The sequence below is a fragment of the Rattus norvegicus genome, chromosome 2 (genome assembly GCF_036323735.1).
Source record: "Rattus norvegicus strain BN/NHsdMcwi chromosome 2, GRCr8, whole genome shotgun sequence".
Lineage (NCBI taxonomy): Eukaryota > Metazoa > Chordata > Mammalia > Rodentia > Muridae > Rattus > Rattus norvegicus.
Window position 1 is genome coordinate 133,078,011 of NC_086020.1, and position 25,593 is coordinate 133,103,603.

Here is a 25,593-nt window from a genome sequence, read left to right on the forward strand (position 1 = left end):
ACAATGTATGTGAATATAAGTGTTACTACCTCTTAATCAGGTGTGTTTTAATCTCTTTATCATTCTTCACATAGGTTTTGTAGCAGATCCTGTCCAATTTAATATTTATACCAATGCTACGAACTTGGCAAGGTTGTCTCTCATAGGATATTAAACATATATTACAAGGATAATAAAGATAATTTACAGTGGTGCAGGGTTTAATATTGCAGAATGTTTAATGGATTTTAAGTCAAATCATTATTTCTAAATGACCTTATCAAAAATAATAATTTCATATACAAAAACTCCTCTGTGACTTAAGGACCATGGGAAGAAAAATGGGAATTAAACAGAAAATATTATTGGATTCTCTAAATAAAGAGAGGGTCATACATTCCTGTATGTATAGAAATGCATGTAAATATATGATTATAGATATAATATATATTTAGGTATATATATTTGTATGTCTATAGAAGCATATCTTTAAGTATAATTTAACTAAAGTACTATTTCAAAGCTTTGCCCATATAGGAACATTTTTTTCTTTCTTTCTTTCTGAGCTGGGGACCTAACCCAGGGCCTTGCGATTGTTAAGCAAGTGCTCTACCACTGAGCTAAATCCCCAACCCCATATTAGAATATTATTGTGTGTCTCAATGCTCCTCTGATATTTACAGATTTATGAAAATAGGGAATGATATCATACTTCCATGCATTTGATGACTAAATAAATCTTTTCATACCTGTAGGACCTTCCTTTTTCAGAGCAGCATATGAAATATTGAAATTTTCATCATTATCACAGGATTTCCCATTGATTCCAACTATGAATTCTTCAATAATAGGTGATTTGTCGGCAAACTTTATGGAATCTGTAGAGGTCTTTAATCCATCAGACCTTTTGTCAATGTGTTTACCATATGTTGGATAATTTCCAAATATTAGCAGATAGTTGTCAATCATAATTTGTATAATAGACATCTGTAATATCATGAGGCAAAAACAAGATTGTCATTTCACATGGGTTACAAAAGAGAAATTAAAGTGAGGTCCAAAAATATGAGAAAAATAACAGTTACCACAAACAGATAGGTACCGATAAAATGAAGTGTCTGAAATAGACTCTAAGTCTTGATTATGAAAAATGTTAAAATATCAAATAGATCGCAAGGAATTGAGAACAAAATTTGAAAAGTGATATGCTGACAAAAACTGTGAATGAATCAATTTAATTACTGATGTTTGTTGAATTTCTTTGCGGGCATTGTTTTGCTGTGATGGTTTGAATGGGATGCCATTCTAGTTCCAGGCATGGCAATCCAAACTTCGTGACAAATTTCTGCTGCTATAAGTCCTTGGCCCTCCTTGTGAAAGTATGTCACTGCTTAGAGTTTGGAGTCACAAAATATAGGTGCCTATTTTCAATGTCTCTGCTTCATGTTTGCTTCCAAAGTTAAGAGCCAGGACTTACTTCTCATTTTGTTGTCCTTCCTTTCCGAAGCCATGCTCCTCTGTGATGCCAGTAAAGGACTATAATCCCTCTGCATTTCTAAGTCCCAAATAAACACTTACTTGAAATAGTTTCCCTGTTCATGATGTTTTCCTTTTTATTGTTTTTTATTTAATTACATTTCATACATTATCCCCCTATTTTCCCCTCCACAAACTCTGTATCTCTATCCCTCTCTCTATGACTGTGCTCCCTCACTTGTCCACCCACTCCTGCATCAACACCCAAGCATTTCTGTACCCTGGGTCATCAAGGACTAAGGGGCTCCCCTCCCAGGGATGCCCAATAAGGCAAACTTCTGCTACATATCCAGCTTGAACATGGGGTTCCCCCACGTTCAGGCTTTAGTTGGTGTTTTATCTCCTGATATTTTATCGAGGCAATAGAGAGGTGACTGAGAGAAGAAGTTGGTGAGAAGAGGGAATCTTAATTGAGAAAATTCCTCCATCAGATTGACCTGTTGTATAGGGAAGTCTAAAATATATTGTCCTGATTAACCTTGGAATTCATAGGGCCCAGATCTCCAGGATGGTATCACCCCTGAGCTATTAATCAGAAAAATAAAGATATGAGGTCCAAGGCAAGAGGCAGAACTCCTCAGCTTCTACTTCAGTTCTTGCCTCTAGTTTCCTGCACTGCTTCATTTTGGGCCCTGATATTTCTCTGAAGTTAACTGGTAACTGCAAGTCTATCACACAGAGTAACCTGTCTTGCATCATTTGTTGTTATCAGTGTTTGGTCACAGCAGAAGTAGAAAATTATGACCCTTCTAAATTGAGTAACACTGATAAGTTGCTTTTCTTCTGAGATGATGGCTTAGGTTAAGTCAACCCTACACATGCCATATGTTTCTTCCCAACATGCACCTAAGTTTATGTTTGAACTGTGCTGCACAGGATAGGAAAGAAATGATTCTTCGAAAAATCACAGTCACATGATTGTCTTATTTTGTATGCAGATTGTACCAAATAGTTTTACTTCATTGTTTTCATACTTGATCATGCAAAAGAATATATTTGAAAAGAATTGTCCATAAAGGAAGAATCATTAATAGCCATTATGAGTGAAAAAAATGTATTTATTGCTTCACTTGGACCTAACATGCAATTTGATATAGGCTTGGATTTTAGGTTTCCAGTAACTTGGTAATTAGAAAGTAACTTAAAAAGGTATGTTTCTAGTCTAAGCCAAGTAGATTCCTGATGAGAAGCCTATTCAACCTGTCACTTACGCTATCCTCCTCCATCTGGTGTAATATCACTATATATTCTTTCCTCTGGCCCTAATTCCTGGAAACTAATAGTTAAAATAAACGATGCTTTCTTTCTTACTTTTTACCTGTTTATTGCCTTTTACCCTGTTCAACATATAGGACTATTATATTGATTCTCTGTAAATTTCTCAGTGTGGTACCAAGTAACCCTCATTTCATTTTTCAGTCCTTAATTATATCCTTTGCTAAAGTCCCCCATACTCAAATTTCAAAAATTAAAATTAAATAATGTTTTAAATTAAAAGTAAAAATCAAACTAAAATTTAAATGCGTTTTAAAATAATTCATTGTTTGAGGTATTTATTGGTGCATAAGTTTTAATACATTATACTCTTTTGTCCAAACAGCTTTACTTGAACTGTACATTGAAATAAGTCACTGGTCTGCTTCAAATCCTCTGGATTTTTCTACATCCTCAATACTGGAACTCCCCAGACATTCCTCTCCTTCTATATCGTAGTATCTTTTTGTTTCTTTAATCATTGTGCTGCTTCAGCTTTGAATCTGCAGGATCACCCCTTTTTCAGCTCTAGTTGCAGGATCTAGATCCCCTTCACACATGTAGCAGATGCAAAGCTTGATCTCAGATACGTTATCTGACTATTGGTGTGGGCACTGGCACTGAGTCTGTTGTCTAGCAATGGATTGCTTTCTTGTAGCTGGGCTGCTTTGTCAGGCTTCACAGGGAGGAGATGCACTTATTCATGTTGTGAGTTTATGTATGAGAGTGAGTTGGTGTGCATGGAAGATATATGCTACTGAGATAAAGGAGAATGGAGGAAAGAAGTCATTGTGAGGATGGAAAGTAGAGGAAGGGAATGCAATCAGAATATAGAGTAAATAATTAGTAGAAAATATTAATGTATGTGGGGTTATAATAAAACTAATAGCTTCATTAAACCTGAGGAACACAAAGTTGTACTTAAAATAGGTTAGTTATAAAATAATGGAAAGTATACAAAATAACATACACCAATTCTTCACACACACGTATATATATGTGTATATATATATATATTTATGTGTACATGTATATGCATATGTGTATATATGTACATAACTAATGTATATATATGAAATGTTCTTTCATATGACCAGCAATTCACTTTATGTGAATATTTAATAATATGATTGTCTCACCAATATGAAACACAACTATTATATACTCCAAAAATAGGGCTAGACTGAAAAAAAAGTCAAAACATAGGTAATTATGATTTTTTAAACTTCACTCTAGTCTTCTTTGACTACCATTATACGTGAAACATATTGTTGGCCACGATCAATATCTATGAAATAATGAAAGAAAGAAAAAGAAAGAAATAAGAAAGAAAAAACAAAGAAAATGAAATTATCCACTTACTTTGAACTACATCTCCCTTCCCAAATCTTCCTGATATAGATCAATACATATTCCACTCCAGTCTAGAAGAATGCAGTCCTAGGTTTTCCTTTTACAGAAATAAGCTTTCCAAAGTGTTCCTAAATCTTGCTTCACAATGAGTATTTTGTTTCCAAAGGCAAAAAATCAGATCCCCTTACCTTTCTTGAGATATCCTGCAAAAACGGTGAGTTCCTTGTAGTCTCATCCCTTAGCAGGTAAGGAGCTATGCGGAGAGCTAATCTGTCACTGTCTAAATTATTCATGGATGAATCTTTTATTATTGCTAATACAGAAATGAGATGGTATAGTAGTGTAAGGTTTTCTGGTGGGATCTTTACTAAAAGACTAAACAAAGAAAGAATTTTATGTTAGACCATCTGAAATGAAATGTTATTTATATAACACACTACAGAAGAAAAAGTAGATATTATGCAGATCAATTCATAGTATAATCAGAATTCAAAAGAGTAAAGAATATATAGCTAGAGTATTATTTTAATATTTTCTGAAATTACTTTTCTGCGTGAAATCACTGGAAAATATTTTAAAATTGATTTTGAATATCTGTATACTAGATGTATGACTGCGACCTACAGAAACAAGAGGAAGGTGTTAGGATCACTTGTATTAGAGTGAATGAAGATTGTTGCAAACAGTGTGTATTCTATGTATGAAAACATCCATTGTTACTAAATGCCAAGCCATCTTTCCAGGCACCATGGAGACACACTTAATATCTAATGTACTATGAATCCATGTAACAGTCTTGTGACACTCTAGAAAATGAGAAGAAGAAATAAAACTAGTGACAAGACACAATGCAGTTATAAAAGATTCTACTACAGGCAAGGCAGAGATGCAGTGTAACTGGTTAGCAAGTAGAGCTCAAAGTTCCTGTTACAAACTATATCATTCTATGGAGAATCACACAGGAAAATGATTCCAAGAAGTCAAGGCTATCCCTGATCTAGGGGAGCTTTAGTTCCCTGGGAACTATAAGTATAGCTATACTTCCCTGGGGAGTTATAGTTCAGAAAGAAGAATTCAGTAATAGTTTCATGTTCTAATCAATGACATATATTTAACATGTGAAATATTCACAAAATTATGGTAATAAAACTAGGATACAAATAGCCTACAGGTAGTCTACACACAGAGTTCTATTAATTTGCCTTACACAGGGATTAAATCAATACTCTAGATTGACCTTCACATATGTGTTACATAAGCTGACTTCTAAACCATGACAGTTATAAACAAGGACGACTCTGGGAGGGATTACAGACATGGTTCAACCCTCTAGTTTGTGAAATGAAAATGTTTAAAAGCTGGCAATACAAGTCTGAACTAAGGTATCCTCTTGTCCTGGGAGATCATTCCAGCTAATAATCCTGTAATCACAAGCCTATGTACCTTACAAAACACTGCTTCTATATTGGTGCAGTTCCCCACATGTTTACTCTATCATTACCTTTGGATGGCAATAAATTTTTCAATCACAGTTCCTTCATCTAGGACGCTAAACCATTTTTCATATAAATCAGATGTCAGCAAGCTTCCATCAATGCTTCTAATAAAGTTCTTTTTTAATGAAAATAAAAACAAAAAAAGTAATGGTCAATGTAGATTGTTGAAAGTACTTGATAAACATTTTTGTTTAAGACTAAAAGTTAGGTCCAGTGATTCTCAACTTGTGTGTCATAAATCCATTTGGGGGTTCACATATTACAAATACTCCATATTAGATATTATATCCATTTTTCAATATATTTCATATCATTAGAAATGTTTTAATTATAAAAAGAGCATCAAAATGGTGTGGCGGCTAATAATCACCAAACCATGAGGAAATATGTTAGTGTTACAGTATTAGGATGGATTAGAATCATTGGTTGTGACTAGACTTCCATAAAAGTTTCCCAATCTCTCATCTGGACAGAATCTTGACTCAAACCTGGAACCTATGTGCAGCAAGTTGTGTTTTCTTACCTAAGACTAGAATCAAAAAACAGAATCCTAGTTGCTGCAGCAATGGAATAAACCTAGTCTATGTTCATTTTTGCTTTCCTGGCTTATCGTCAACACCACTACTTGCAATCATAGATCTACACTCCACTTCCCCATTCCAAAGGTCTGTCTGCCTTGAATAGGTCCTGCTCCTTGTGGAACTTCTGATCAGGAGCCTATCATACCCGCCCTCTGAGAAGCTCCCCCCAGCAGCTGACAGCAGTAGGATGGGAAGAGCCACATCCAATATTTGAATCTGATGGATCAATCATGGACTTGTGTGAAAGGAATGCAGGAAGGATTGCATGCTATGACAGAGATAGGAACTCAGTACGAAGAGCTACAGAATCAAGTAACCAGGAATGCTGGGAGCTATCAAAGCCTGAACTACCAACCAAAAACCCGAGTTACAGCATGAACTATGGCAAATTTATAGCAAATGTAAAGCTTAGTCTCTATGTGGATTCCCCCAACATGTTGAAAAGAGGATATCCATAAGCTGTTGACTGTGAAAACCCTTCCCCAACTGGCCTCAGGGAGAGAAGTTGTGCTAACCCTGAAGAGAGTTGATGTACCAGAAAGGGAAGATAACACAGGGGCCGCAACCTGCTTGGAGAAAGATAGAAACTCTGCAAGGGAGAAGTGGTGTGGGGCAGAATACAAGATAGACAATGAACAAATAAATTAGTATAAAATATAATAAAATGATAGCAACTATTAAATCAAAACAAAACAAAACCAAAGTCCTCTTCTTGGAAATAGGAAACTATCAAACAATGGCAGCATCAGAAGTTACCTCATCCTGATTGTATAGTTGGTGAGTCTGTACTTTTAGCTCTCAGAGAGTAAAGCTGTAAAATACACACACACCTCTGCTAGTGGTTAAGTTTCTTATTTTTGTGCCATGTGAGAAGGTGACAGTTTCATATCTTTTTCTTAAAATTTGGAAATATTCAACTATTTGAATTAAGATGGAGACTTTAGCTCGTTTGAAGAACGGAAAGTTACTTTGTTCATGATAGAGCACAATGAGGTTTGTGTTGTACTAAGAAAAGAAAGTAATGAAAATGGAAGAATTCCAGGTATTCTTGTACCTGTAAATTGCTTTGAATACACATTGCAACCTTCAGTCACTGATCATAACTTTCTGCCCATGATGTGGTCCCAGGTTTCTGGCAATGAGAACTAGACACACTTGGCAAGTTCAGGGCAAAGGAGGGATCAATAGGTACCTTTGCCTAATGTTATTAAGGATAGTTAATCCCAGAGCATTATCTTTTCTCTTGATGTATGGTCCATAGCTCCACTATCTTCTGAGAGGCAAACTCAGATCATTGCCCAAACAAAAATAAAATAATGTTAATGGTTCTAGAGTCACTGGAACTCACTGGCAAGTTAAGACTGGTAGACAAGTTAAAAGTAGGTTAGGCTAACTCTTGACTATTTGACATGGAGTCAGAATCGCAGTATCTGGCAAAGGTGAATGTGCTGGTTTATTTTTGATTGAGAAGGAAAACAACTTCATGTATCTACTGGACATGGGGTAATATGCAAATTCTATATCCTTTTGTGCATCAGTGATTGACTAGTTATTTTTAACTGTTATTATGTTAGGATATTTTTGGTATTACTTAAGACATGTATTTTGTTCACCTATTACTTCAAAAGGAATGGTCAGTGTTGAAATCAGTGGGAACTTTTGCAATGCCACACTAAATCCCTTCTGCCCTATAAGGAAGTTAACCTCCAAGAGATGCTGTTTACTAGTGTCTTTGTGCTGAATCTTTGCGTTTGTCAGTTTTTACCAACCAGGACTCTTATCAAGATGTCATGTGTCCATAGTTCCAGGAACCAGTCATCATCATGTAGTCTCAAGGACAGAAAGCACATATGCATCGTAGAGGGATGCTTAATGCTGTTGATGGCAAACCTTCCTTACCATTAAAACGGATGCTATAATTATCACACTTTCTTGATTCCAATTTATGCATTGTTCACTGTCAATCATATTCCTCAAGGACCAGTGTGAATTTTCAGGTATAATCTTGAAAATGTCATCTGAGTCTTGCCCTTTTTCGGCAATTATGGACAACATATCCTGTGTAGGATAAGGATAAACTTGCATTATTAGAGATCAACACATCTGAAGCACAGATATGTCTTGTATTATAAACCTGAGCAAAGGAAAGTTGGATGCAGAGAACTATAACAGAGAGGAATGAAGAGGACATTGAACTTTTTTCTGTTTTAATTTCCAAATATCTTTTCTTCCCTAATACTTTGTTTCCACAATTTGAAAAATCATGTTTTTTTTTTTTTTTGTTTTGGACTTCTGTTCCACAAAACATTTTTGTGTATGGTCCTCAATTGCTCTTTGTTTCCCTCTATGATAACTTTCTCAGGCTTGCCATTCAAAGTCAATTTTGGGATATTTCCATTACAGAGATCAAACAACTATTTTACTTCCTGTCTGTCCTGACCTCTATTTGAATCCTTACTTTTGTGTTTTTAATAAAGATTTTCCTCAGTACATTTCTGAGACTTTCATTTCCTTTTTGTCAGTTCTTATTTTCAATTATGTCTAAAGATACTGTCACATACACTAACCCAAACATACTTAAATAATCCTTCAATAATTTTATTCTATAAAAATGAATACCATTCAAGATTTACTTCATTTTCAATTAATAATATGATTACAAATATGTTTACCAGAAAATTGTGCTTTAGAGTTCCTAAGAAATAGACAGTAATGTTCATGTTTCTTATCAGATAAATTTTATCACAAACATCATAAATTACTAGTACAGCTATAGTGCTAAAATAGATGCTGGAAAGTAAAGATATATTTCCAGAGAAGTTTAATACCTCATTGAAAATAGATTAAGCCATATTAGGTGGCATTTAAATATAGTCCACTAGGTTCAAAGATGTTAATACATATCAAGTACTGTGTGTATATCTAATTCATTGATAATGTAAAGTAAAAATCTATAGATATTTTTAATTTAAAAGATTGAGTAATCTCAGAGGCTTTGATATTATGGGAGACTCCAGAGAAATATGGAGTCTTAAAGAAGCTGGAAGACGTTACATTTGGGCAAGCAGTGGGACACTTCCATAAACCCATTTCCTCCCACAAGCTGAAGGTTGTGGTTCTTTGATACAATCTGTGCAAATCATGGGAAGACTATTTCCTTTTTTCTTACAATTACATAATTCAAAATACAGTGAAACATTTCTATTTTAACATGATCTTACACTCATGGATAGGTTATCTAAACCTTCAACAGTTTGATTGAATAACTTTCTCAGAACAATGTTATTTGTTTGATGTAGAAACCCGAAATGATACTCACAAATATTAGACCAGACACCTTTTCGTCTTCAAAAATACTCCTAAGAGTTTTTCCAAACAAGCATTTCTTTGTTGTTTGTGGTGGATTTATGGAAGGTCCTGGTGGGCTGGCATATACACTACTGCCTTGTTGTTTCTCTGAATCTAAGAAAGAAGGGAAATCATTGTTGTAACTGAAGTCACTGAGTCCTCGCACACCGTTTTCATTGTATAGCCTCCAAATCAGAAAGAGATACCTGTTAACGTACTAGAAGCATAGACAACATCAAGTAGTCACGTAATAATCGAATACTAACAAAAAAGAGAAAAATAAAAACTATGAAGGAAAAATGCTAAGTCACATATAAAGCTGACCGCATTAGACAACACCTGAATTTCAATGGATATTCTAACATTTAGGTGGACTGGATCAATGTTCAACATGTAGTCACAGAATAGATACTACCCTACACTTCATTTCTGAGCAAATGTATCATTCATAACAACAAAAGAGGAAAAACATTACATAGTTTAAATAGCAGTAATTCATATCTTTAGTGATCTTGGTCTACAAATGGGAAATAGCAGAGTGAAGATAAGGCATACACCCAAGAGGATATAAATGATAAATAACCGTGTAGTCATTCATTAAACAAGGGGAAAATATATGGCAACAACAAAATAACAAAGACCCATAAATACTGCTAATTAATAACTCTAAGCATTAACCGTCTCCAAACAATAATATACAGACTATCAGTTTGGAAAAGAAAACAGGTTCTATTTTTCTCCTGCACCCAAAAATTACACTTGTTTTAGATAAAATTGCATACACTTGTTAGGGAGAAAATTGCCTATATTTCTTTGTATAGTTTGAGGTCCCATTTAGTTTTTCATGTTCATTGGTGTTGTCCTTTTTCATTTAATGTTTTCAAAGTCATGTGATGAGGCTTTGTGGGTGTGGTGAAGGAACATAACAGAAGACTGGGAGGAAAGTGATTAAAAAAATCAGTTCCATAACATTTTTACTCCTAATAAAGTAAAGAGTGTTACATTTTACCAGTCTTTAAAGGGATGGTGTTATAGGACAGTCTAGTTTTTACTATATAAATCTTACTGATTCATGAGCATGGAGAAATATTTCCATTTTGATATCACTTCAATTCGTAATATTTTTGTAGTGTTTTTTTTTTTGAGTTGCTTCTTTTTTCTTTCATTTTTTTCTTTTTTGCTTTTATTTCAAATCATAAAAGTCTGTTACTTAATGGTTAGAGTCTCCCCCAAGTAACATAATACTTTTGAAATTTACTGTGTATGATGGCATTCCATTAATTTCACTTTCAGCAAATTTGTGTCTTTTATAAAGAAAGAGTACTCACTTTGTGTGATAATTTTGTATGTTGACAGTTTTTGAAATAGTTTAAAGAAATAAGAGTATTCATATGGAATATTTAGACTCACTTATGTTTACTATCACATAATCTTCAAAAGGAGATACTTTGTCTTCTGCATTTCTAATGTGTGTCCCCTCCTCCTCATTCAATTTTAATATTTTCCCACTATATTACAAATGAGACCATTGAGTATGACCAAATATGAGCACAGCAAGCCATTAATTCCAAAATAGTTCATAAGTATCTTGATGATGGACAGCACAAACTGTAAGGAAGGTCTACGTGATAAAATGATCATCAACATTGCATAATTAAGGCAGTCACTATTAAATGTTCTTAACTTAGTATAGAAAGCATTCTCTTTTTACTTGAAATTTCAACTTTTAACATTGCACACTATAGTCAATAAAGGCTAATTTCAGATGTGGAAAGAAGAAAAATACATAGCCAAAAATGAAGGTATTGTATATTTATATTTCATTTATTTTATATTATACTAGGAAAATGAATTTATCTTGTCAGAGAAGAGTGAAATTGGGTGACTTGGACAAGGCAAAGGACCTGTACAGAAAATTCTAGAGAGAAATAAGAAGGCATAAAATGTTGTATGAAGATGTATAAACAATAAGTTTTTGTCTGAGAAAACAAATGAAAGACACAGAACTATGTTCAATTATGTGGTAATGAAAATACATATAAGTCTAATCAAAGAACAGTTGTTTACAACTGACCTGTTAGTGTCACGTATACCACCTATACTAATATCTTTCCATATTGGTTATTGTCATACTTTATTGAGGTTAAAGATGGGTACAACTATCATTACTTCCCTAACATGTCAACCTGCCTACTATTTTATCTACCTTTGAAACTTGACTTAAATCTAAAATCTTCTAAGACATACCCAGCTACAATCAGTTGACTGCTGAGACATCTCGAAGAATTTTGGCAAAAGGCTCTCAAGCTCCCACCTTGACAGGAATCCAAGTGCTACATAAAGCATCAATATTTTGTGGAAAGTCATATCAAATATTTTAACAATTGGAAGAATTTCTCTCAACAGGATTGAAATAATGGGTGGTGCTAGAAATCTTGCCAGATTTATGGAGCTAGACTAGCCATAAACCTTAAAACTTATTACATTATTTTACTATATCAGCCAAGTTCCTTAAAGCATTCTAAATATTAGTCTTATATCCACAAGTAAGTGGAGCCACTGTTCTTCACCAGAGAAGCCTCTTTGTACATAAAATAATATCATTCTGGAAAACAAACCCGGATACAGTGAAGAGATAAATGCACTGTGGAAAAGGCAGCATCAGTGAACACATGTGCATTATCGCTAAATTCTATATGGCTCAGGGAACATTGTGGGAGAGGGGTTACAAAGACTGTAAGAGACAGCATACTGGAAAGTCTGTTTTGATGTTGCCTCTCACAAAAATAATGGCAAAACCACAATGATAGCAATAACAATGCAGATATTAAAGCTATGGTCAAATTTCATATGTCACATTTCATAGGTCAAATTTCATATAGGCAGCTAATGATGACTGACAGAATATTAAATTTAACAGCAATGATCTGGATATAGATTGCCTAATACACACTCTACTTCTTGGAAGCCATATTAAGAAACAAGAAAGTGGATTCAAGTAGTATTCATACTTTCACAGATAAAAATATATAAATACACACGTAAAAAGATATTGACATGAGTTTGAGAGTGTAGTGAATGTGATGAAATGAAATAAGAAAAGTCAGACTACAGTACTATAATTCAATTTGAAATAAAATTTTAAAATAATAATAAAAACTTTTGGATTTATACCTACAGTAGTTCAGAGGGAACAAGAAACAGTAATTATGGAAATTACCATTTACTTTAACGATTTTTCTAATATTTCCATATGTCAAATTTGCATTAGGGACACTTTTGAGATAGACAAACCATGAACAAAGACTATTTCATATTAAGGTCTCAGGATATGAAGAGAGATAAAACAAGTATGCTGTATACTTCTGTGCATTTCTGAGTGCATGTAATACATACAGCTTTGTGGGTTTGTGTGTGTGTGTGTGTGTTTAAAACACGTGCAGATCACATCACTAGCAGTATATTTAGAGCTTTAAACTTATTTACATTAGAGGAGAGTATCCAGTATTGTGCTCTCTCTCTCTCTCTCTCTCTCTCTCTCTCTCTCTCTCTCTCTCTCTCTCTCTCTCTGCCACAAGGTCTGTTTTTATCATTACTGAACAATATGTAAGGAATATATGTCCAAAAATCTTCTGTTCATTACTGTCTCCAATTGCAATATGCTTTCAGTTAGAAGCTTTGGTCTAGAGATGCTTATACGTCAATACCTAGTTTTGTTTGTTTCTTAAAGTAAGTTTTGATGACCCAAATTCATGTCACAAAGCCAGCATCATAATAGCTTTAGACACTGGACTATCATTTCAAGTCATTTTGTATAATCTAAAAACCATGACCCACCTCTGATTTTAATATGCATGATGATTAATTTTGATTGTTAATGGAATTTTATTGAGAACTTTGTATTGTATGGGAATCGAGGCAAAACTCTGAGGGATTATTCAATGTCATTAGCTTCTGGCTATAATTTAGGAACTGAGGTGGGAAAACTAGTACTGTAACTTGGCTGTAGAGGTAGAGACTCAAAAATGCCAATTTCCAAAGACTATGGAGAACCATGGGCAAGGCACATTGGAGTGGAAGCAGGACCCATTTTAATAACATTTTTTATAATGGCAAACAATGTGTATATATAGCATAAAATAAGTATAATGATTGAAAACTGTTTGTAACTAATACTGTGTAAAATAAAACTGAAGTAATAACTTGTAATAATTTCCTCAGCTATGATAAAGTGGGAGTAAGAAGGGAATACTAAAATAAAATGACTTTAGACATTCTTAAGTCATGTTCTACCACTTATGTGGAGCAGTTATTCTGTTTCATCATGCTAAATGAAACATAATTTCATAGTTAGAGAAACATTCTTAGATGATCGATTCACCTCACCTCAGATTAGAATAATATTTCAGTATATTTTCTTTTTTAATTAACGTATTTATTTATTTTGTTAGATATATTTCTTTACTTACAATTCAAATGGTATTACCTTTCCCAGTTTCCTGTCCATGAGCCCCCCATCTACTCCCCTCCCCGATTAGAATGTTTGGTTGATTCAGAACAGTCGTGGACACAGAACAAACCGCAGGTACTGGCAATGAATTGTTCCTATATTCCTGTGTCCAGAGGCACTGTGCAGTTTCCTCTTGGACCAGGAATGTGGGCAGAGGTCTGCAGAAGTGGCAGTCTGTCGTGAGGTCTCGGGATGACTGGACTTCTGGATGTTCAACTCTCTTCCCCATGGAATTTTGGTCTTTGTATATTTTCTCAGCATTATGCAAAGAATTGGCTGAGTTGACAATGTATTTCAATATAATAGTTACTACCTGTTAATCAGGAGAGTTTTAACCTCTTTATCATTCTTCACATAGGTTTTGTAGCAGATCCTGTCCAATTTAATATTTATACTAATGCTAAGCACTTGGCAAGGTTGTCTCTCATAGGAAATTAAATAAATATTAGTAGATTTTTACTAGGATAACAACGTTTCTTGACATTGGTGCAGAGTTTAATATTGCAGAATGTTAAATGGACTTTAAGTCAAATCGTTATTTCTAAAGGATCATATTAAAAATAAAAATTTCATATGCAAAAGCTCCTCTCTTACTTAAGGACCATGGGAAGGAAAAGGCAAATAAGCAGAAAATATCGTTGGATCCTCTAAATAGTTGGTCAAACATGTCTTTTTGTATTGAGATGTATATAAATATATGTTTATATATGTATATATGTGAACATTTATGTACATATACATATTTGTCTGTCTATAGAAGCACATATTTAAGTATAATTTAATTAAAGTCCTGTTTAAAAGCTTTACCCATACTCAAATATTATTGTTTCTCAATGCTACTCTGATATTTACAAATTTATGAAAACATGGGATGATATCATCCTTCCATACATTTGATGACTAAATAAATTTTTTCATACCTGTAGAACCACACTTTTTCAGAGGAGCATGTGAAATATTTAATTTTTCATCATTCCAGGATTTCTCATTGTGTCCACCTATGGCTTCTTTCATAATAGGTGATTTCTCTGCAGACTTTATAGAATGTGTAGAGGTTTTTAGTCCATCTACTCTTCTGTCAGTTTTTTTTAAATACGTTTTATCATTTCCAAATATTAGCAGATAGTTGTCAATCATGACTTGTATAAGCAACGTCTGTAATACGACAAGGCAAAAACAAGAGATTCATTTCACATAGGTTACAAAATAGAAATTTAAATTAAAATCCATAAATATGAGAAAAATAACAGTTGCCACAAAGAGATAGGAACCCATGAAATATAGTGTCTGAAATGACAACTTTAAGGTCTTTAAATTTATCAAAAGTTGTTAAAATATTATATAGATTGCAAGGAATAGAAGAACATTTCAGAAATGATATGCTGACAAAAACTGTGAATGAATCAAATTAATGACTGATGTTTGTTGACTTTTGGGGGAGTGGTTTTGTGATGTTTTGTATGAGGTGTTATTCTACTTCCAGGCATGGCAATATCCTCTTTGTGACAAAATTTCTGCGGGTCTAAGTCCTTGTCCCTCTTGGTGAAAGAATGCCACTTTCACAAAACACAAATTACAAAATCAAACTAAAATTAAAAAGCATTTTTAAAAATGTAGTATGGGAGGTATTGGCCCATAAGCTTTTGTTCAAACAGCTTTACTTCAAATGTACATTGAAGTAAGTCACTGGTCTGGTTCAAGCCCTCTGGGTTTTTCTACATCCCCAATACTGGAACTTCCCAGACATGCTTCTCCTTTTATATCCTCGTATCTTGTTGTTTCCTTTAATAATTGTGATCTTTCAGGATTGAATCTGCAGAATCACCCCTTCATAAACTCCAGTTGCAGGATCTAGGTCCCTACACTTATGTAGCAGATGTACAGCTAGACCTCAGGTAGGTTGCCTAACTGTTGGTGTGGGCACTGGCTCTGACTCTGTTTTTTAGCATGGATTTTCTTCTTATAGCTGGGTTGCCATGCTTGGCTTTAGCGGGAGGAGATGTACTTATTCCCATTCTGAATTGAAGTATGAGAGTGAGTTGGTGTCCATAAAAGTTGTATCCTACTGAGATAAAAAAGAATGAAGGAAGGAAAGTGTTGTGAAGATGGGACTTGGAGGAAGGGAATGCAATCAAAATATAGAGTAAAAAAGTAGTGAAAAATATTACTTTATATGAGTTTACAATAAAATCACTAACTACATTAAACCTGAGAAACACAAAAATGGACTAAAATAGGATAGTTCTAAAATATTGAAACATATACAACATATACATCAATGCTTCATATATATATATGTATATATATATACATATATATGTACACAAATATATATGTACACTTAAATGTACAAATATATTTATATAAAATGTGCTTTCATATGACCATCAATTCACTTAATATGAATATTTAATAATATAATATTCTCACTAATATTAAACACAATTATATATTCCAGAAATAGTGCTACACTGGAAAAAAGCAATCAAAACCTAGGCAATCGAGATTTTTTTAAACTTCTCTATAGTATTCTTTGACTACCATTATACAGGAAACCTAGTATTGTCAACAATCAATATCTCAAAGGAAAGAAAGAACAAAGAAAGAATGAAATTATCCACTTACTTTGAACTACATCTCCCTTCCCAAATCTTCCTGATATAGATCAATACATATTCCACTCCAGTCTAGAAGAATGCAGTCCTAGGTTTTCCTTTTACAGAAATGACCTTTCAAAGTGTTCCTAAACCTTGCTTCACAATGAGTATTTTGTTTCCAAAGGCAAAAAATCAGATCCCCTTACCTTTCTTGAGATGTCCTGCAAAAACGGTGAGTTCCTTGTAGTCTCATCCCTTAGCAGATAAGGAGCTATGCGGAGAGCTAACTTGTCACTGTCTAAATTATTCATGGATGAATCTTTTATTATTGCTAATACAGAAATGAGATGGTTTAGTAGTATAAGGTTTTCTGGTGGGATCTTTAGTAAAAGGCTAAACAAAGAAAAAGAATTTTATGTTAGATCATCTGAAATGTCGTGTTAGTTACAAAACTAACAATAGAAAAAAGAAGTTAGATATTTTGTAGACCAACTCATAGTATAATCAGAATTCAAAAGAAAAAGGAATATATAGCTACTGTATTAGATTTAAATATTTTCTGAAATCATTTTTCTGTATGAAATCATTGGAAAATACTTTAAAACTAAGTTTGGATATCTGTGTACTAGATGTATGACTACTACCTACAGAAAAAAAAGAGGAAGGTGTTAGGATCAGTGGTAGAAATGCAGGCCGACAGGAATTGGATGTAGATCTGTCCTGAGAGACATAGCCAGAATACAGCAAATACAAAGGCGAATGGCAGCAGCAAACCACTGAACTGAGAATGAGACCCCCGTTGAAGGAATCAGAGAAAGGAGTGGAAGAGCTTGAAGGGACTCAAGACCTCATATGAACAACAATGCCAAGCAACCAGAGCTTCCAGGGACTAAGCCACTACACAAAGACTAGACATGGACTGACCCTGGACTCTGACCTCATAGGTAGCAATGGATATCCTAGTAAGATCACCAGTGGAAGGGGAAGCCCATGGTCCTGCTAAGACTGAACCACCAGTGAACGTGATTGTTGGGGGAGGGCAGTATTGGGGGGAGGATGGGAAGGGGAACACCCATAAATAATTGGAGGGGCAGGGGGATGGTGGCCCGGAAACCAGGAAAGGGAAAAACACTCGAAATGTGAATAAGAAATACTCAAGTTAATAAAATAAAAAAGATAAAAAAAGAAAAAAAATGAGAAAAAAAGATAGAGTGAATGAAGATTGTTGTAAATCATGTGTATTCTGTGTATGAAAACATCCAGTGTTACTAAATGCCAAACCATCTTTCCAGCCACCATGGAGACACACTTAATATCTAATGTATTATGAATCCCTGTAACACTCGTGTGAGACTCTAGAAAATAAGGAGAAGAAATAACACTAGTGACACCACACAATGCAGTTATGAAAGCTTCTGCGACAGACAAGGCAGAGATGCAGTGTAACTGGTTAGCAAGTGGAGCTCAAAGCTCCTGTTACAAACCATATCATTCTATGGAGAAACAGACAAGAAAATGATTCAAAGAAGTCAAAGCTATACCTGACCTAGACTTCCCTAGGTAGTTATAGTTGAGAAAGAAGAATTCAATAATAGCTTCATGTTCTTATCAATGATATATACTTAACATGTGAAATATTCACAAAATCGTGGTAATAATACTAAGATACAAATAACTGGCAGGCATTATGGACACATAGTTCTATTAATTCTCTATACAGGAACTAAACCAATAGTCTAAGTTGACCTGCACACAATGTGTTACATAGGCTGACTTCTAAACCATGACAGTTATAAATAAGGAGGACTCTAGGAGGGATAACAGACATGGTTCAACCCTCTAGTTTGTGAAAGGAACATGTTGATAAAGTGGCAATACAAATCTGAGCTAAGGTATCCTCTTGGCCTGGGAGATCATTCCAGCTAATAATCCTGTAATCACAAGCCTATGTACCTTACAAAAGCACTGCTTCTATATTGGTGCAGTTCCCCACATGCTTACTCTATCATTACCTTTGGATGGCAATAAGCTTTTCAATCACAGTTTCTTCATCTAGGACGCTAAGCCATTTTTCATATAAATCAGATGTCAGCAAGCTTCCATCAATACTTCTAATAAAGTCCTTTTTTAATGAAAATAAAACCAAAAAAGGTAATGGTCAATGTATATTGTTGAAAGTACTTGATAAACATTTTTGTTTAAGACTAAAAGTTAGGTCCAGTGATTCTCAACTTGTGTGCCATAATCCTTTTGGGGGTTCACATATTATATATACTCCATATTAGATATTATATCCATTTTTCAATATACTTCATATCATTAGAAAAATTTTAATTATAAAATGAGCATCAAAATGGTGTGGCGGCTAAGAATCACCAAACCATGAGGAAATATATTAGTGTTACAGTATTAGGATAGCTTAGAAACAGTGGTTGTGACTGGACTTCCATAAAATTTTCGCAAACTGTCATCTGGCCAGAAACTTGGCTCAAACATGGAACCTATATGAAAGATCTTGTGTTTTCTTACCGAAGACTAGAATAAAAACTCTGCCTCCTAGTTGCTGTAGCAATGAAATAAACATACTCTATGTTCAATTTGGCTCTCCGGGTTCTCATCATACCACTACTTGCAATCATAGATGTGAACTCTACTTCAAAGCCCAAAGTTGTCTGCCTTGAAGAAAGTCAACTCCTTTGTGGAACAACGAGTCAGGGGCCTATCTTAACTGCCCTCTGAAAAGGTCCATCAAGATGCTTCACTGAAAGAGGATGTAAAGAGCCACTGCCAATCTGTGAATCTTATGGATCAATCATGGACTTGTGTGAAAGAAATGTAGGAAGAATTCCAAGCAATGAAGGAGATAGGAACTCCAAACTAAGAGATAGGGAATCAAATGACTGTGAACCGTGGGGGCTATCAAAGACTGAAATACCCACCAAAAACACTACAGGAACTGCAGCATGACCAACAGCTAATTTATAGCAAATGTAAAGCTTGGTCTCCTTGTAGATCCCTCAACATGTGGAGGAGAAGCTATCCATAAGCTGATGACTGTGAAAACCCTTCCCCAACTGGCCACAGGGAGAAGTTGTGCTCACCCTGAAGAGAGTTGATGTGCCAGGAAGGGAAGATAACACAGGGGCCCCAACCTGCTTGGAGAAAGATAGAAACTCTGCAAGGGAGAAGTGGTGCGGGGCAGAATACAAGATAGACAATGAACGAGTAAATTAGTATAAAATATAATGAAATGATAGCAGCTATTAAATCAAAACAAAACAAAACCAAAGTCCTCTTCTTGGAAATAGGAAACTATCAAACAGTGGAAGCATCAGACGTTACCTCATCCTGATTGTATAGTTGGTGAGTCTGTACTTTTAGCGCTCACAGAGTAAAGCTGTAAAATACACACACACCTCTGCTAGTGGTCAAGTTTCTTATTTGTTTTCCATGTGTGAAGGTCACAGTTTCATATCTTTTTCTTAAAATTTGGAAATATTCAACTACTTGAATTTTTGGAGACTTTAGCTTGTTTGAAGAACGGAAAGTAACTTTGTTCATGATATAGCACAATGAGGTTTGTGTTGTACTAAGAAAAGAAAGTACTGAAAATGGGAGAATTCCAGGGATTTTGGACCTGTAAATTGCTTTGAATACACATTGCAACCTTCAGTCACTGATCCTAACTTTCTCCCCATGATGTGGTCCAAGGTTTCTGGCAATGAGAACTAGACACACTTGGCAAGTCCAAGGGCCAAGGAGGGATCATTAGGTACCTTTGCCTAATGTTATTAAGCATAGTTAATCCTAGAGCATAATCATTTCCCTTTTTGTGTGGGCCATAGCTCCACTATCTTCAGAAAGGCAAACTCAGATCATTGCCCAAACAATAATAAAATAATGTTAATGACTCTAGAGTCACTGCAACTCACTGGCAAGTTAAGACTGGTAGACAAGTTAAAAGTAGGTTAGGCTAACTCTTGACTATTTGACATGGAATTAGAATAGCAGTGTCTGGCAAAAGTGAAAATGCTGGTATATTTTTTGATTGAGAGGGAAAACAACTTCATGTATCTACTGGACATGGGACAACTTCTAAATTCTATATCCTTTTGTGCATCAGTGATTGACTAGTTATTTTTAACTGTTATTATGTTAGGATATTTTTGGTATTACTTAAGACATGTTTTTTGTAGAACACACTTTTACCGCTATTATTACTTGTTCAGCTAGTGCTTCAAAAGGAATGGTCAGAGTTGAAATCAGTGGGAACTTTTGCAATGCCACACTAAATCCCTTCTGACCTATAAGGAAGTTAACCTCCAAGAGAAGCTGTTCACCACTGTCTTTGTGCTGAATCATTGTGTTTGTCATACTTTTACCTACAATGACTCTTATCAAGAAGTCATGTGTCCGTAGTTCCAGGGACCACTCATCATCATGTAGTCTCAAGGACAGAGAGAATATATGCATCTACGGAGAGAAACTTAATGTTGTTGACGCCAAAACCTTCCTTACCGTTAAAACGGATGCTATAATTATCACGCTTTCTTGATTCCAATTTATGTATTGTTCATTGTCAATCCTATTCCTCAAGGAATAGTGTGAATTTTCAGGTATAATTTTGAAAATGTCATCTGAGTCTTGCCCTTTTTCGGCAATTATGGACAGCATATCCTGTGTAGGATAAGGATAAGCTTGTATTATTAGAGATCCAAATGTCTGCAGCACAAAACTGTCTTTTATTGTGAATATGAGCAGAAGCAGTTTTGGAAGCAGAGGTCAAACTGAGAGGAATGAAGAAGACATTAAACTTCTTTCTGTTTTAACTTCCAAATACATTATTTTCTGTAATCCATTTTTTTTCCAATTTGAAACATCATGGTTTTGTTTGTCCCCCAAAGCATTTTGGTGAATGGTCCTCTATTATTTTGTTTCCTTCTATGAATAACTTTCTCATGCATGCTATTGTAAGTAACTATTGGGATATTTCCCTTTCAGAGATCAAATCACTATTTTACTTCCTGCCTGTCCTGAGAGTATTATGAATCATAAGTTTTGCATTTTTAAATAAGGTTTTTTTCACTATGCTTCAAAGACTTTTATTCTCCTTTTCTGTGACTTTTTAGTTTTAAATATGTCTAAAGATTCCATCATATTTAAGAACCCAAATATATCTCAATCCTTCTTCCTTAATTTTCCTCTGTGAAAATGATGACTATACTCAGATTTACTCCACATTTTCTCTATTTCAAATTGATTACATGTTTACAAACATGGTTACCAGAAATTTCTGTTGTAAAATACAGAAGAAATGGGTAGTAATGCTCATGTGTCTGACACGATAAATTTGTTCACTCAGCATAAATTCCTAATTTAAAATAGATTAAGTGGCATTTAAATATAGTCTAATAGGATTACATTTGTTAATATATTGTAAAAACAATGTGTATATCTAATGTGTTGATAACATAAATTAGTCTATGAGTATTTTTAATTATAAAAGATTGAGTAATCTCATAGCAATGATATTAAGGGATTTACTCCAAAGTAACATGGAGTCAAGAAGAAGCTGGAAGACCTTACAGTTGGGTTGTCAGCAGGGCACATCCACAGATCCATTTCCTCCAAAAAGCTGGTGGGTTTGGATCTTCTAAACAATCAGTGTAAAATATGAGAATACTATTTCTTTTTCCTTTTATTTTTCAATTTCTTTCAAGTACATTATTCCTATTTCAGTGGAACTTATTTCTATTTTAAAATGATCTTACCTTCAAGACAGTTTATCTAAACCTTAATCAGTTTGATTAAATAACTTACTTAGAACAAAGGTGCTGTAGAGGCCCAAAATGATACTCACGATTATTAGACCAGACATCTTTTTGTCTTCAAAAATACTGGTAAGAGATTTCCCAAAATAACATTTCTTTTTTGGATGTGGTAGATTTAGATAAGGTACTGGTGGGCTGGCATATATACTACTGCCTTTGTGTTTCTCTGAATCTAAGAAAGAAGGTAAATCATTGTTGTAAATGAACTCACTGAGCCCTAGCATACTCTCTTCATTCTACAGCCTGCATGCCTTATTCAATAACACAAACACACATAAAATAACTAATTAACATTATAACATTTATAATGACCTTCCTTCATAAGGCACTTTGTATATACTTATATGGGACCCATACTTCAGTATAAAAAATAAGTTCTTGTGTTTGCACTGAAAGCCATGCATATACGTAATAGAATCAAGCAGTCATATAGCAACAATCACTTCATCCCCCTCTGTGACTTTCTGTCTGACATGGGCAACAATATATGAACAACAGTATCTATAGCTCACAAGACAACTTGTCTGACTGCATTTCTGTTACACTCCTTGGCTTTCTCCACTGATCTGTGAGTTCAAATCTGAGATCATATCGTCTATGTCAACCATATGGGTATATTATGCTGTACTTTCAGATATTCATAAGAGACTAGCATGGTGGCACATGCCTTTATTCCCAGATCTCAGGAAGCAGAGCCAAGAAGATCTCTGTGAATTTGATGTCAGCTAGGTACACAAAGCAAGTTCAATGACAGCCAGAACTGTTACATAGACAAAATCCAATTGGCTATTGAGTTGCTATTCCCTTTATTTAAGAATCTATGTTAAGACTCCATATTATCACTGTAAGTGTCATTTCTTACATATCCTTAATTAATTAATCTCATTTCTGGGATTAACCTATAACAACACAGGACCAGTGGAAAGAGATTCTAAAATTTGGAGGCAAATTCTAACTATAAGATGACACCTATAACTTACAGCTGAGGTTTCCCTTAACATGGTTTAGCAAATTCTTCATTGTTGTTTGCTATAATTCATATTTTCAGTGCTCAAGGATTACAACTTTAAGTTACGATTGTAGAATAACTATCCATACCTATAATGCCCTCATAGGAAGGATAATCAACTGCACTTCTCGGCAGTGCATCATAGCCAGGAGTGCATGTCTTGCCACTGGGGCAGCTGCTGAGTCCACGTTCTATTTCCTTCATGGTGCTGGTGTTTGTTGCAGTATTCTGGGAATGTGAGGACATCTCTCCGGGAGGATGAAATAGAGATGTTTCATACCAAACCTCAACCAAGTCCTCCCCGAATAGTTTTCGAGCATTTTCAATCATAAATGTTGTCAGAGATATCTTTGAAAAAATATGGCAAACACAGAGGATCTCTGTCATTTTGTATGGATGCAAACAACATTTTACTTATTAGTCTTGGAGGCTAAAAATATGCAGTTCAAAATTCTGAGGAAAAATTAGCTGTTAAAATATATAGAGGCAGGCTTCGGTCAGAAATTTAAAGGATTGCATGATCAAAGTTTCAAGTGTCATCACCAGAGTGCAATGCTATATAAGTGTATGATTTCCAGCTTTTACATTGTGATAATGAGTATGTGATACATACTGTCCACTGAAATGGCTTGGGTTACATTTGATACATACATGTATGAGCATGATTGTAAGGATGCCTATAGAAAGGCAGAGGTAAGGAGGGAAGATGACCTCTGAATGTGGGCCCATCTCTCTGAAAGTTCCCATGGGCTGTCTAAAATGCAAGTGACAGACAAACCTATCTGAGCAGTCAAATTCACATGTCTCAGTGCAGCACAATGGTAACAACTACATCAATATATCAATGTGTCATTCCTTCACATATCCTTAATTACTTAATCTTAATACAGTGATCACTCAGTGCAGATGCAATCGTAACATCTTGATCTAATGGTTCATTATATTGGGAGGTATGAAATTAGGTCTACATGGAAGAAACAGGATAATTATGGATCTCCAATGGCATGTACTTTGGAACCCCATCTTTTCCTCCTGATCTTTGATTCAACACAATGTGAGAAATATTGTTGTTTCTCAGTTGGGCTGTTTTACAATGTGATCCTTACAGATCCGAGGGCAATTGCTCAATTAATAATGAATCAGAAACTCAAATACTTAGAGTCAAAATGAACATTTGATTGCTATACTGTATAGACTTTGGTATTTTATTATAGTATTTGAAAGATGGCTAACATAGAAACATGTACTCTATAATTTCTCTAAACTGATCATAACCAGCATCCAGAGGCCAATAGTATATTTAATCATACTAATCAGGGTCCTAATGAGCATATCTGATAAAAAAATCCAAATTGCATTTCCTTTGCTTTGTTGTGGAAACCACCTTGAAAACAGGTACAATTTCACACATTCTACACTGATTATACCAGAATTAAGTCTTGATTGCTCAACCCAGTACCCAGGATTATTATTATTGTTAGTATCATTTCATAACATTTGTTCTCAATGAGTTAGTCTAAGGATATTCTAAATGACAATGACAAAAGACTAAGTCATTGATCTCAAATACCCATTTATATTTTATTTAAAATGCATCAATGATACCTCCCTTCAGAAGAACAACTTTCAAAGCTGTAGTTAATTTTTGAATTGAAACAAAAATAAAACAAAACAATAATCACCACCAACAACAACAAATTCTTGAGAATATCTTGAGATACTCCTCTTTTCTGGTCTCATTGTAAAGGCGTAGGAAAGCTAGGCATAAAGCGCTTATCTAATTACCTTTTTGGCAATGTCATTTGTCCCCCCATTATTGCAGGAGCTGGGTATGAATAAGAGACATGAGGCTATCCCACAAGACAGATGGTAAGAAGACATTCCATTAACCGAAGAGTTACTTTTAACTTCAAATAAAATTTGAAAAATTTGCCCCAGCAGTGCAGCATTTGCAGTTGGCAGTTTTTCTAAAAGACTGAACACAGAGACAATTATTTTAAAACAAGTGTACTCAATGTGTAAAAATTAAGGAAGGGAAAGAGTAATTGTAGCACGTGCAGGATGCTCTCAAAATAAAATGAAAGAATTTGTACTCATAT

The 25,593-nt window shown here is 34.6% G+C and overlaps 2 protein-coding genes across 8 annotated transcripts in view; one reads left to right on the forward strand and one right to left on the reverse strand.

The window, feature by feature from the left end:
* The window catches only part of Tgap1l12 (GTPase activating protein testicular GAP1 like 12), a 697,215-nt gene that overhangs the window by 193,421 nt on the left and 478,201 nt on the right, over nucleotides 1-25,593 (forward strand). The window lies entirely within an intron of this gene.
* Nucleotides 1-25,593, reverse strand: part of Tgap1l3 (GTPase activating protein testicular GAP1 like 3) — a 61,623-nt gene that overhangs the window by 14,599 nt on the left and 21,431 nt on the right. For all 4 annotated transcript variants that reach the window (XM_039103640.2, XM_039103639.2, XM_039103641.2 and 1 more), the window contains 12 exons: nucleotides 25,280-25,469; nucleotides 23,584-23,842; nucleotides 22,515-22,657; nucleotides 21,173-21,331; nucleotides 18,667-18,776; nucleotides 16,861-17,047; nucleotides 14,978-15,212; nucleotides 9,519-9,661; nucleotides 8,099-8,257; nucleotides 5,624-5,733; nucleotides 4,311-4,497; nucleotides 729-966 (listed from right to left, as the gene is read on the reverse strand). In XM_039103640.2, coding sequence (XP_038959568.1) covers nucleotides 729-966; nucleotides 4,311-4,497; nucleotides 5,624-5,733; nucleotides 8,099-8,257; nucleotides 9,519-9,661; nucleotides 14,978-15,212; nucleotides 16,861-17,047; nucleotides 18,667-18,776; nucleotides 21,173-21,331; nucleotides 22,515-22,657; nucleotides 23,584-23,842; nucleotides 25,280-25,469 — 2,120 coding nt within the window. The remainder of the gene's footprint in view (nucleotides 1-728; nucleotides 967-4,310; nucleotides 4,498-5,623; nucleotides 5,734-8,098; nucleotides 8,258-9,518; nucleotides 9,662-14,977; nucleotides 15,213-16,860; nucleotides 17,048-18,666; nucleotides 18,777-21,172; nucleotides 21,332-22,514; nucleotides 22,658-23,583; nucleotides 23,843-25,279; nucleotides 25,470-25,593) is intronic.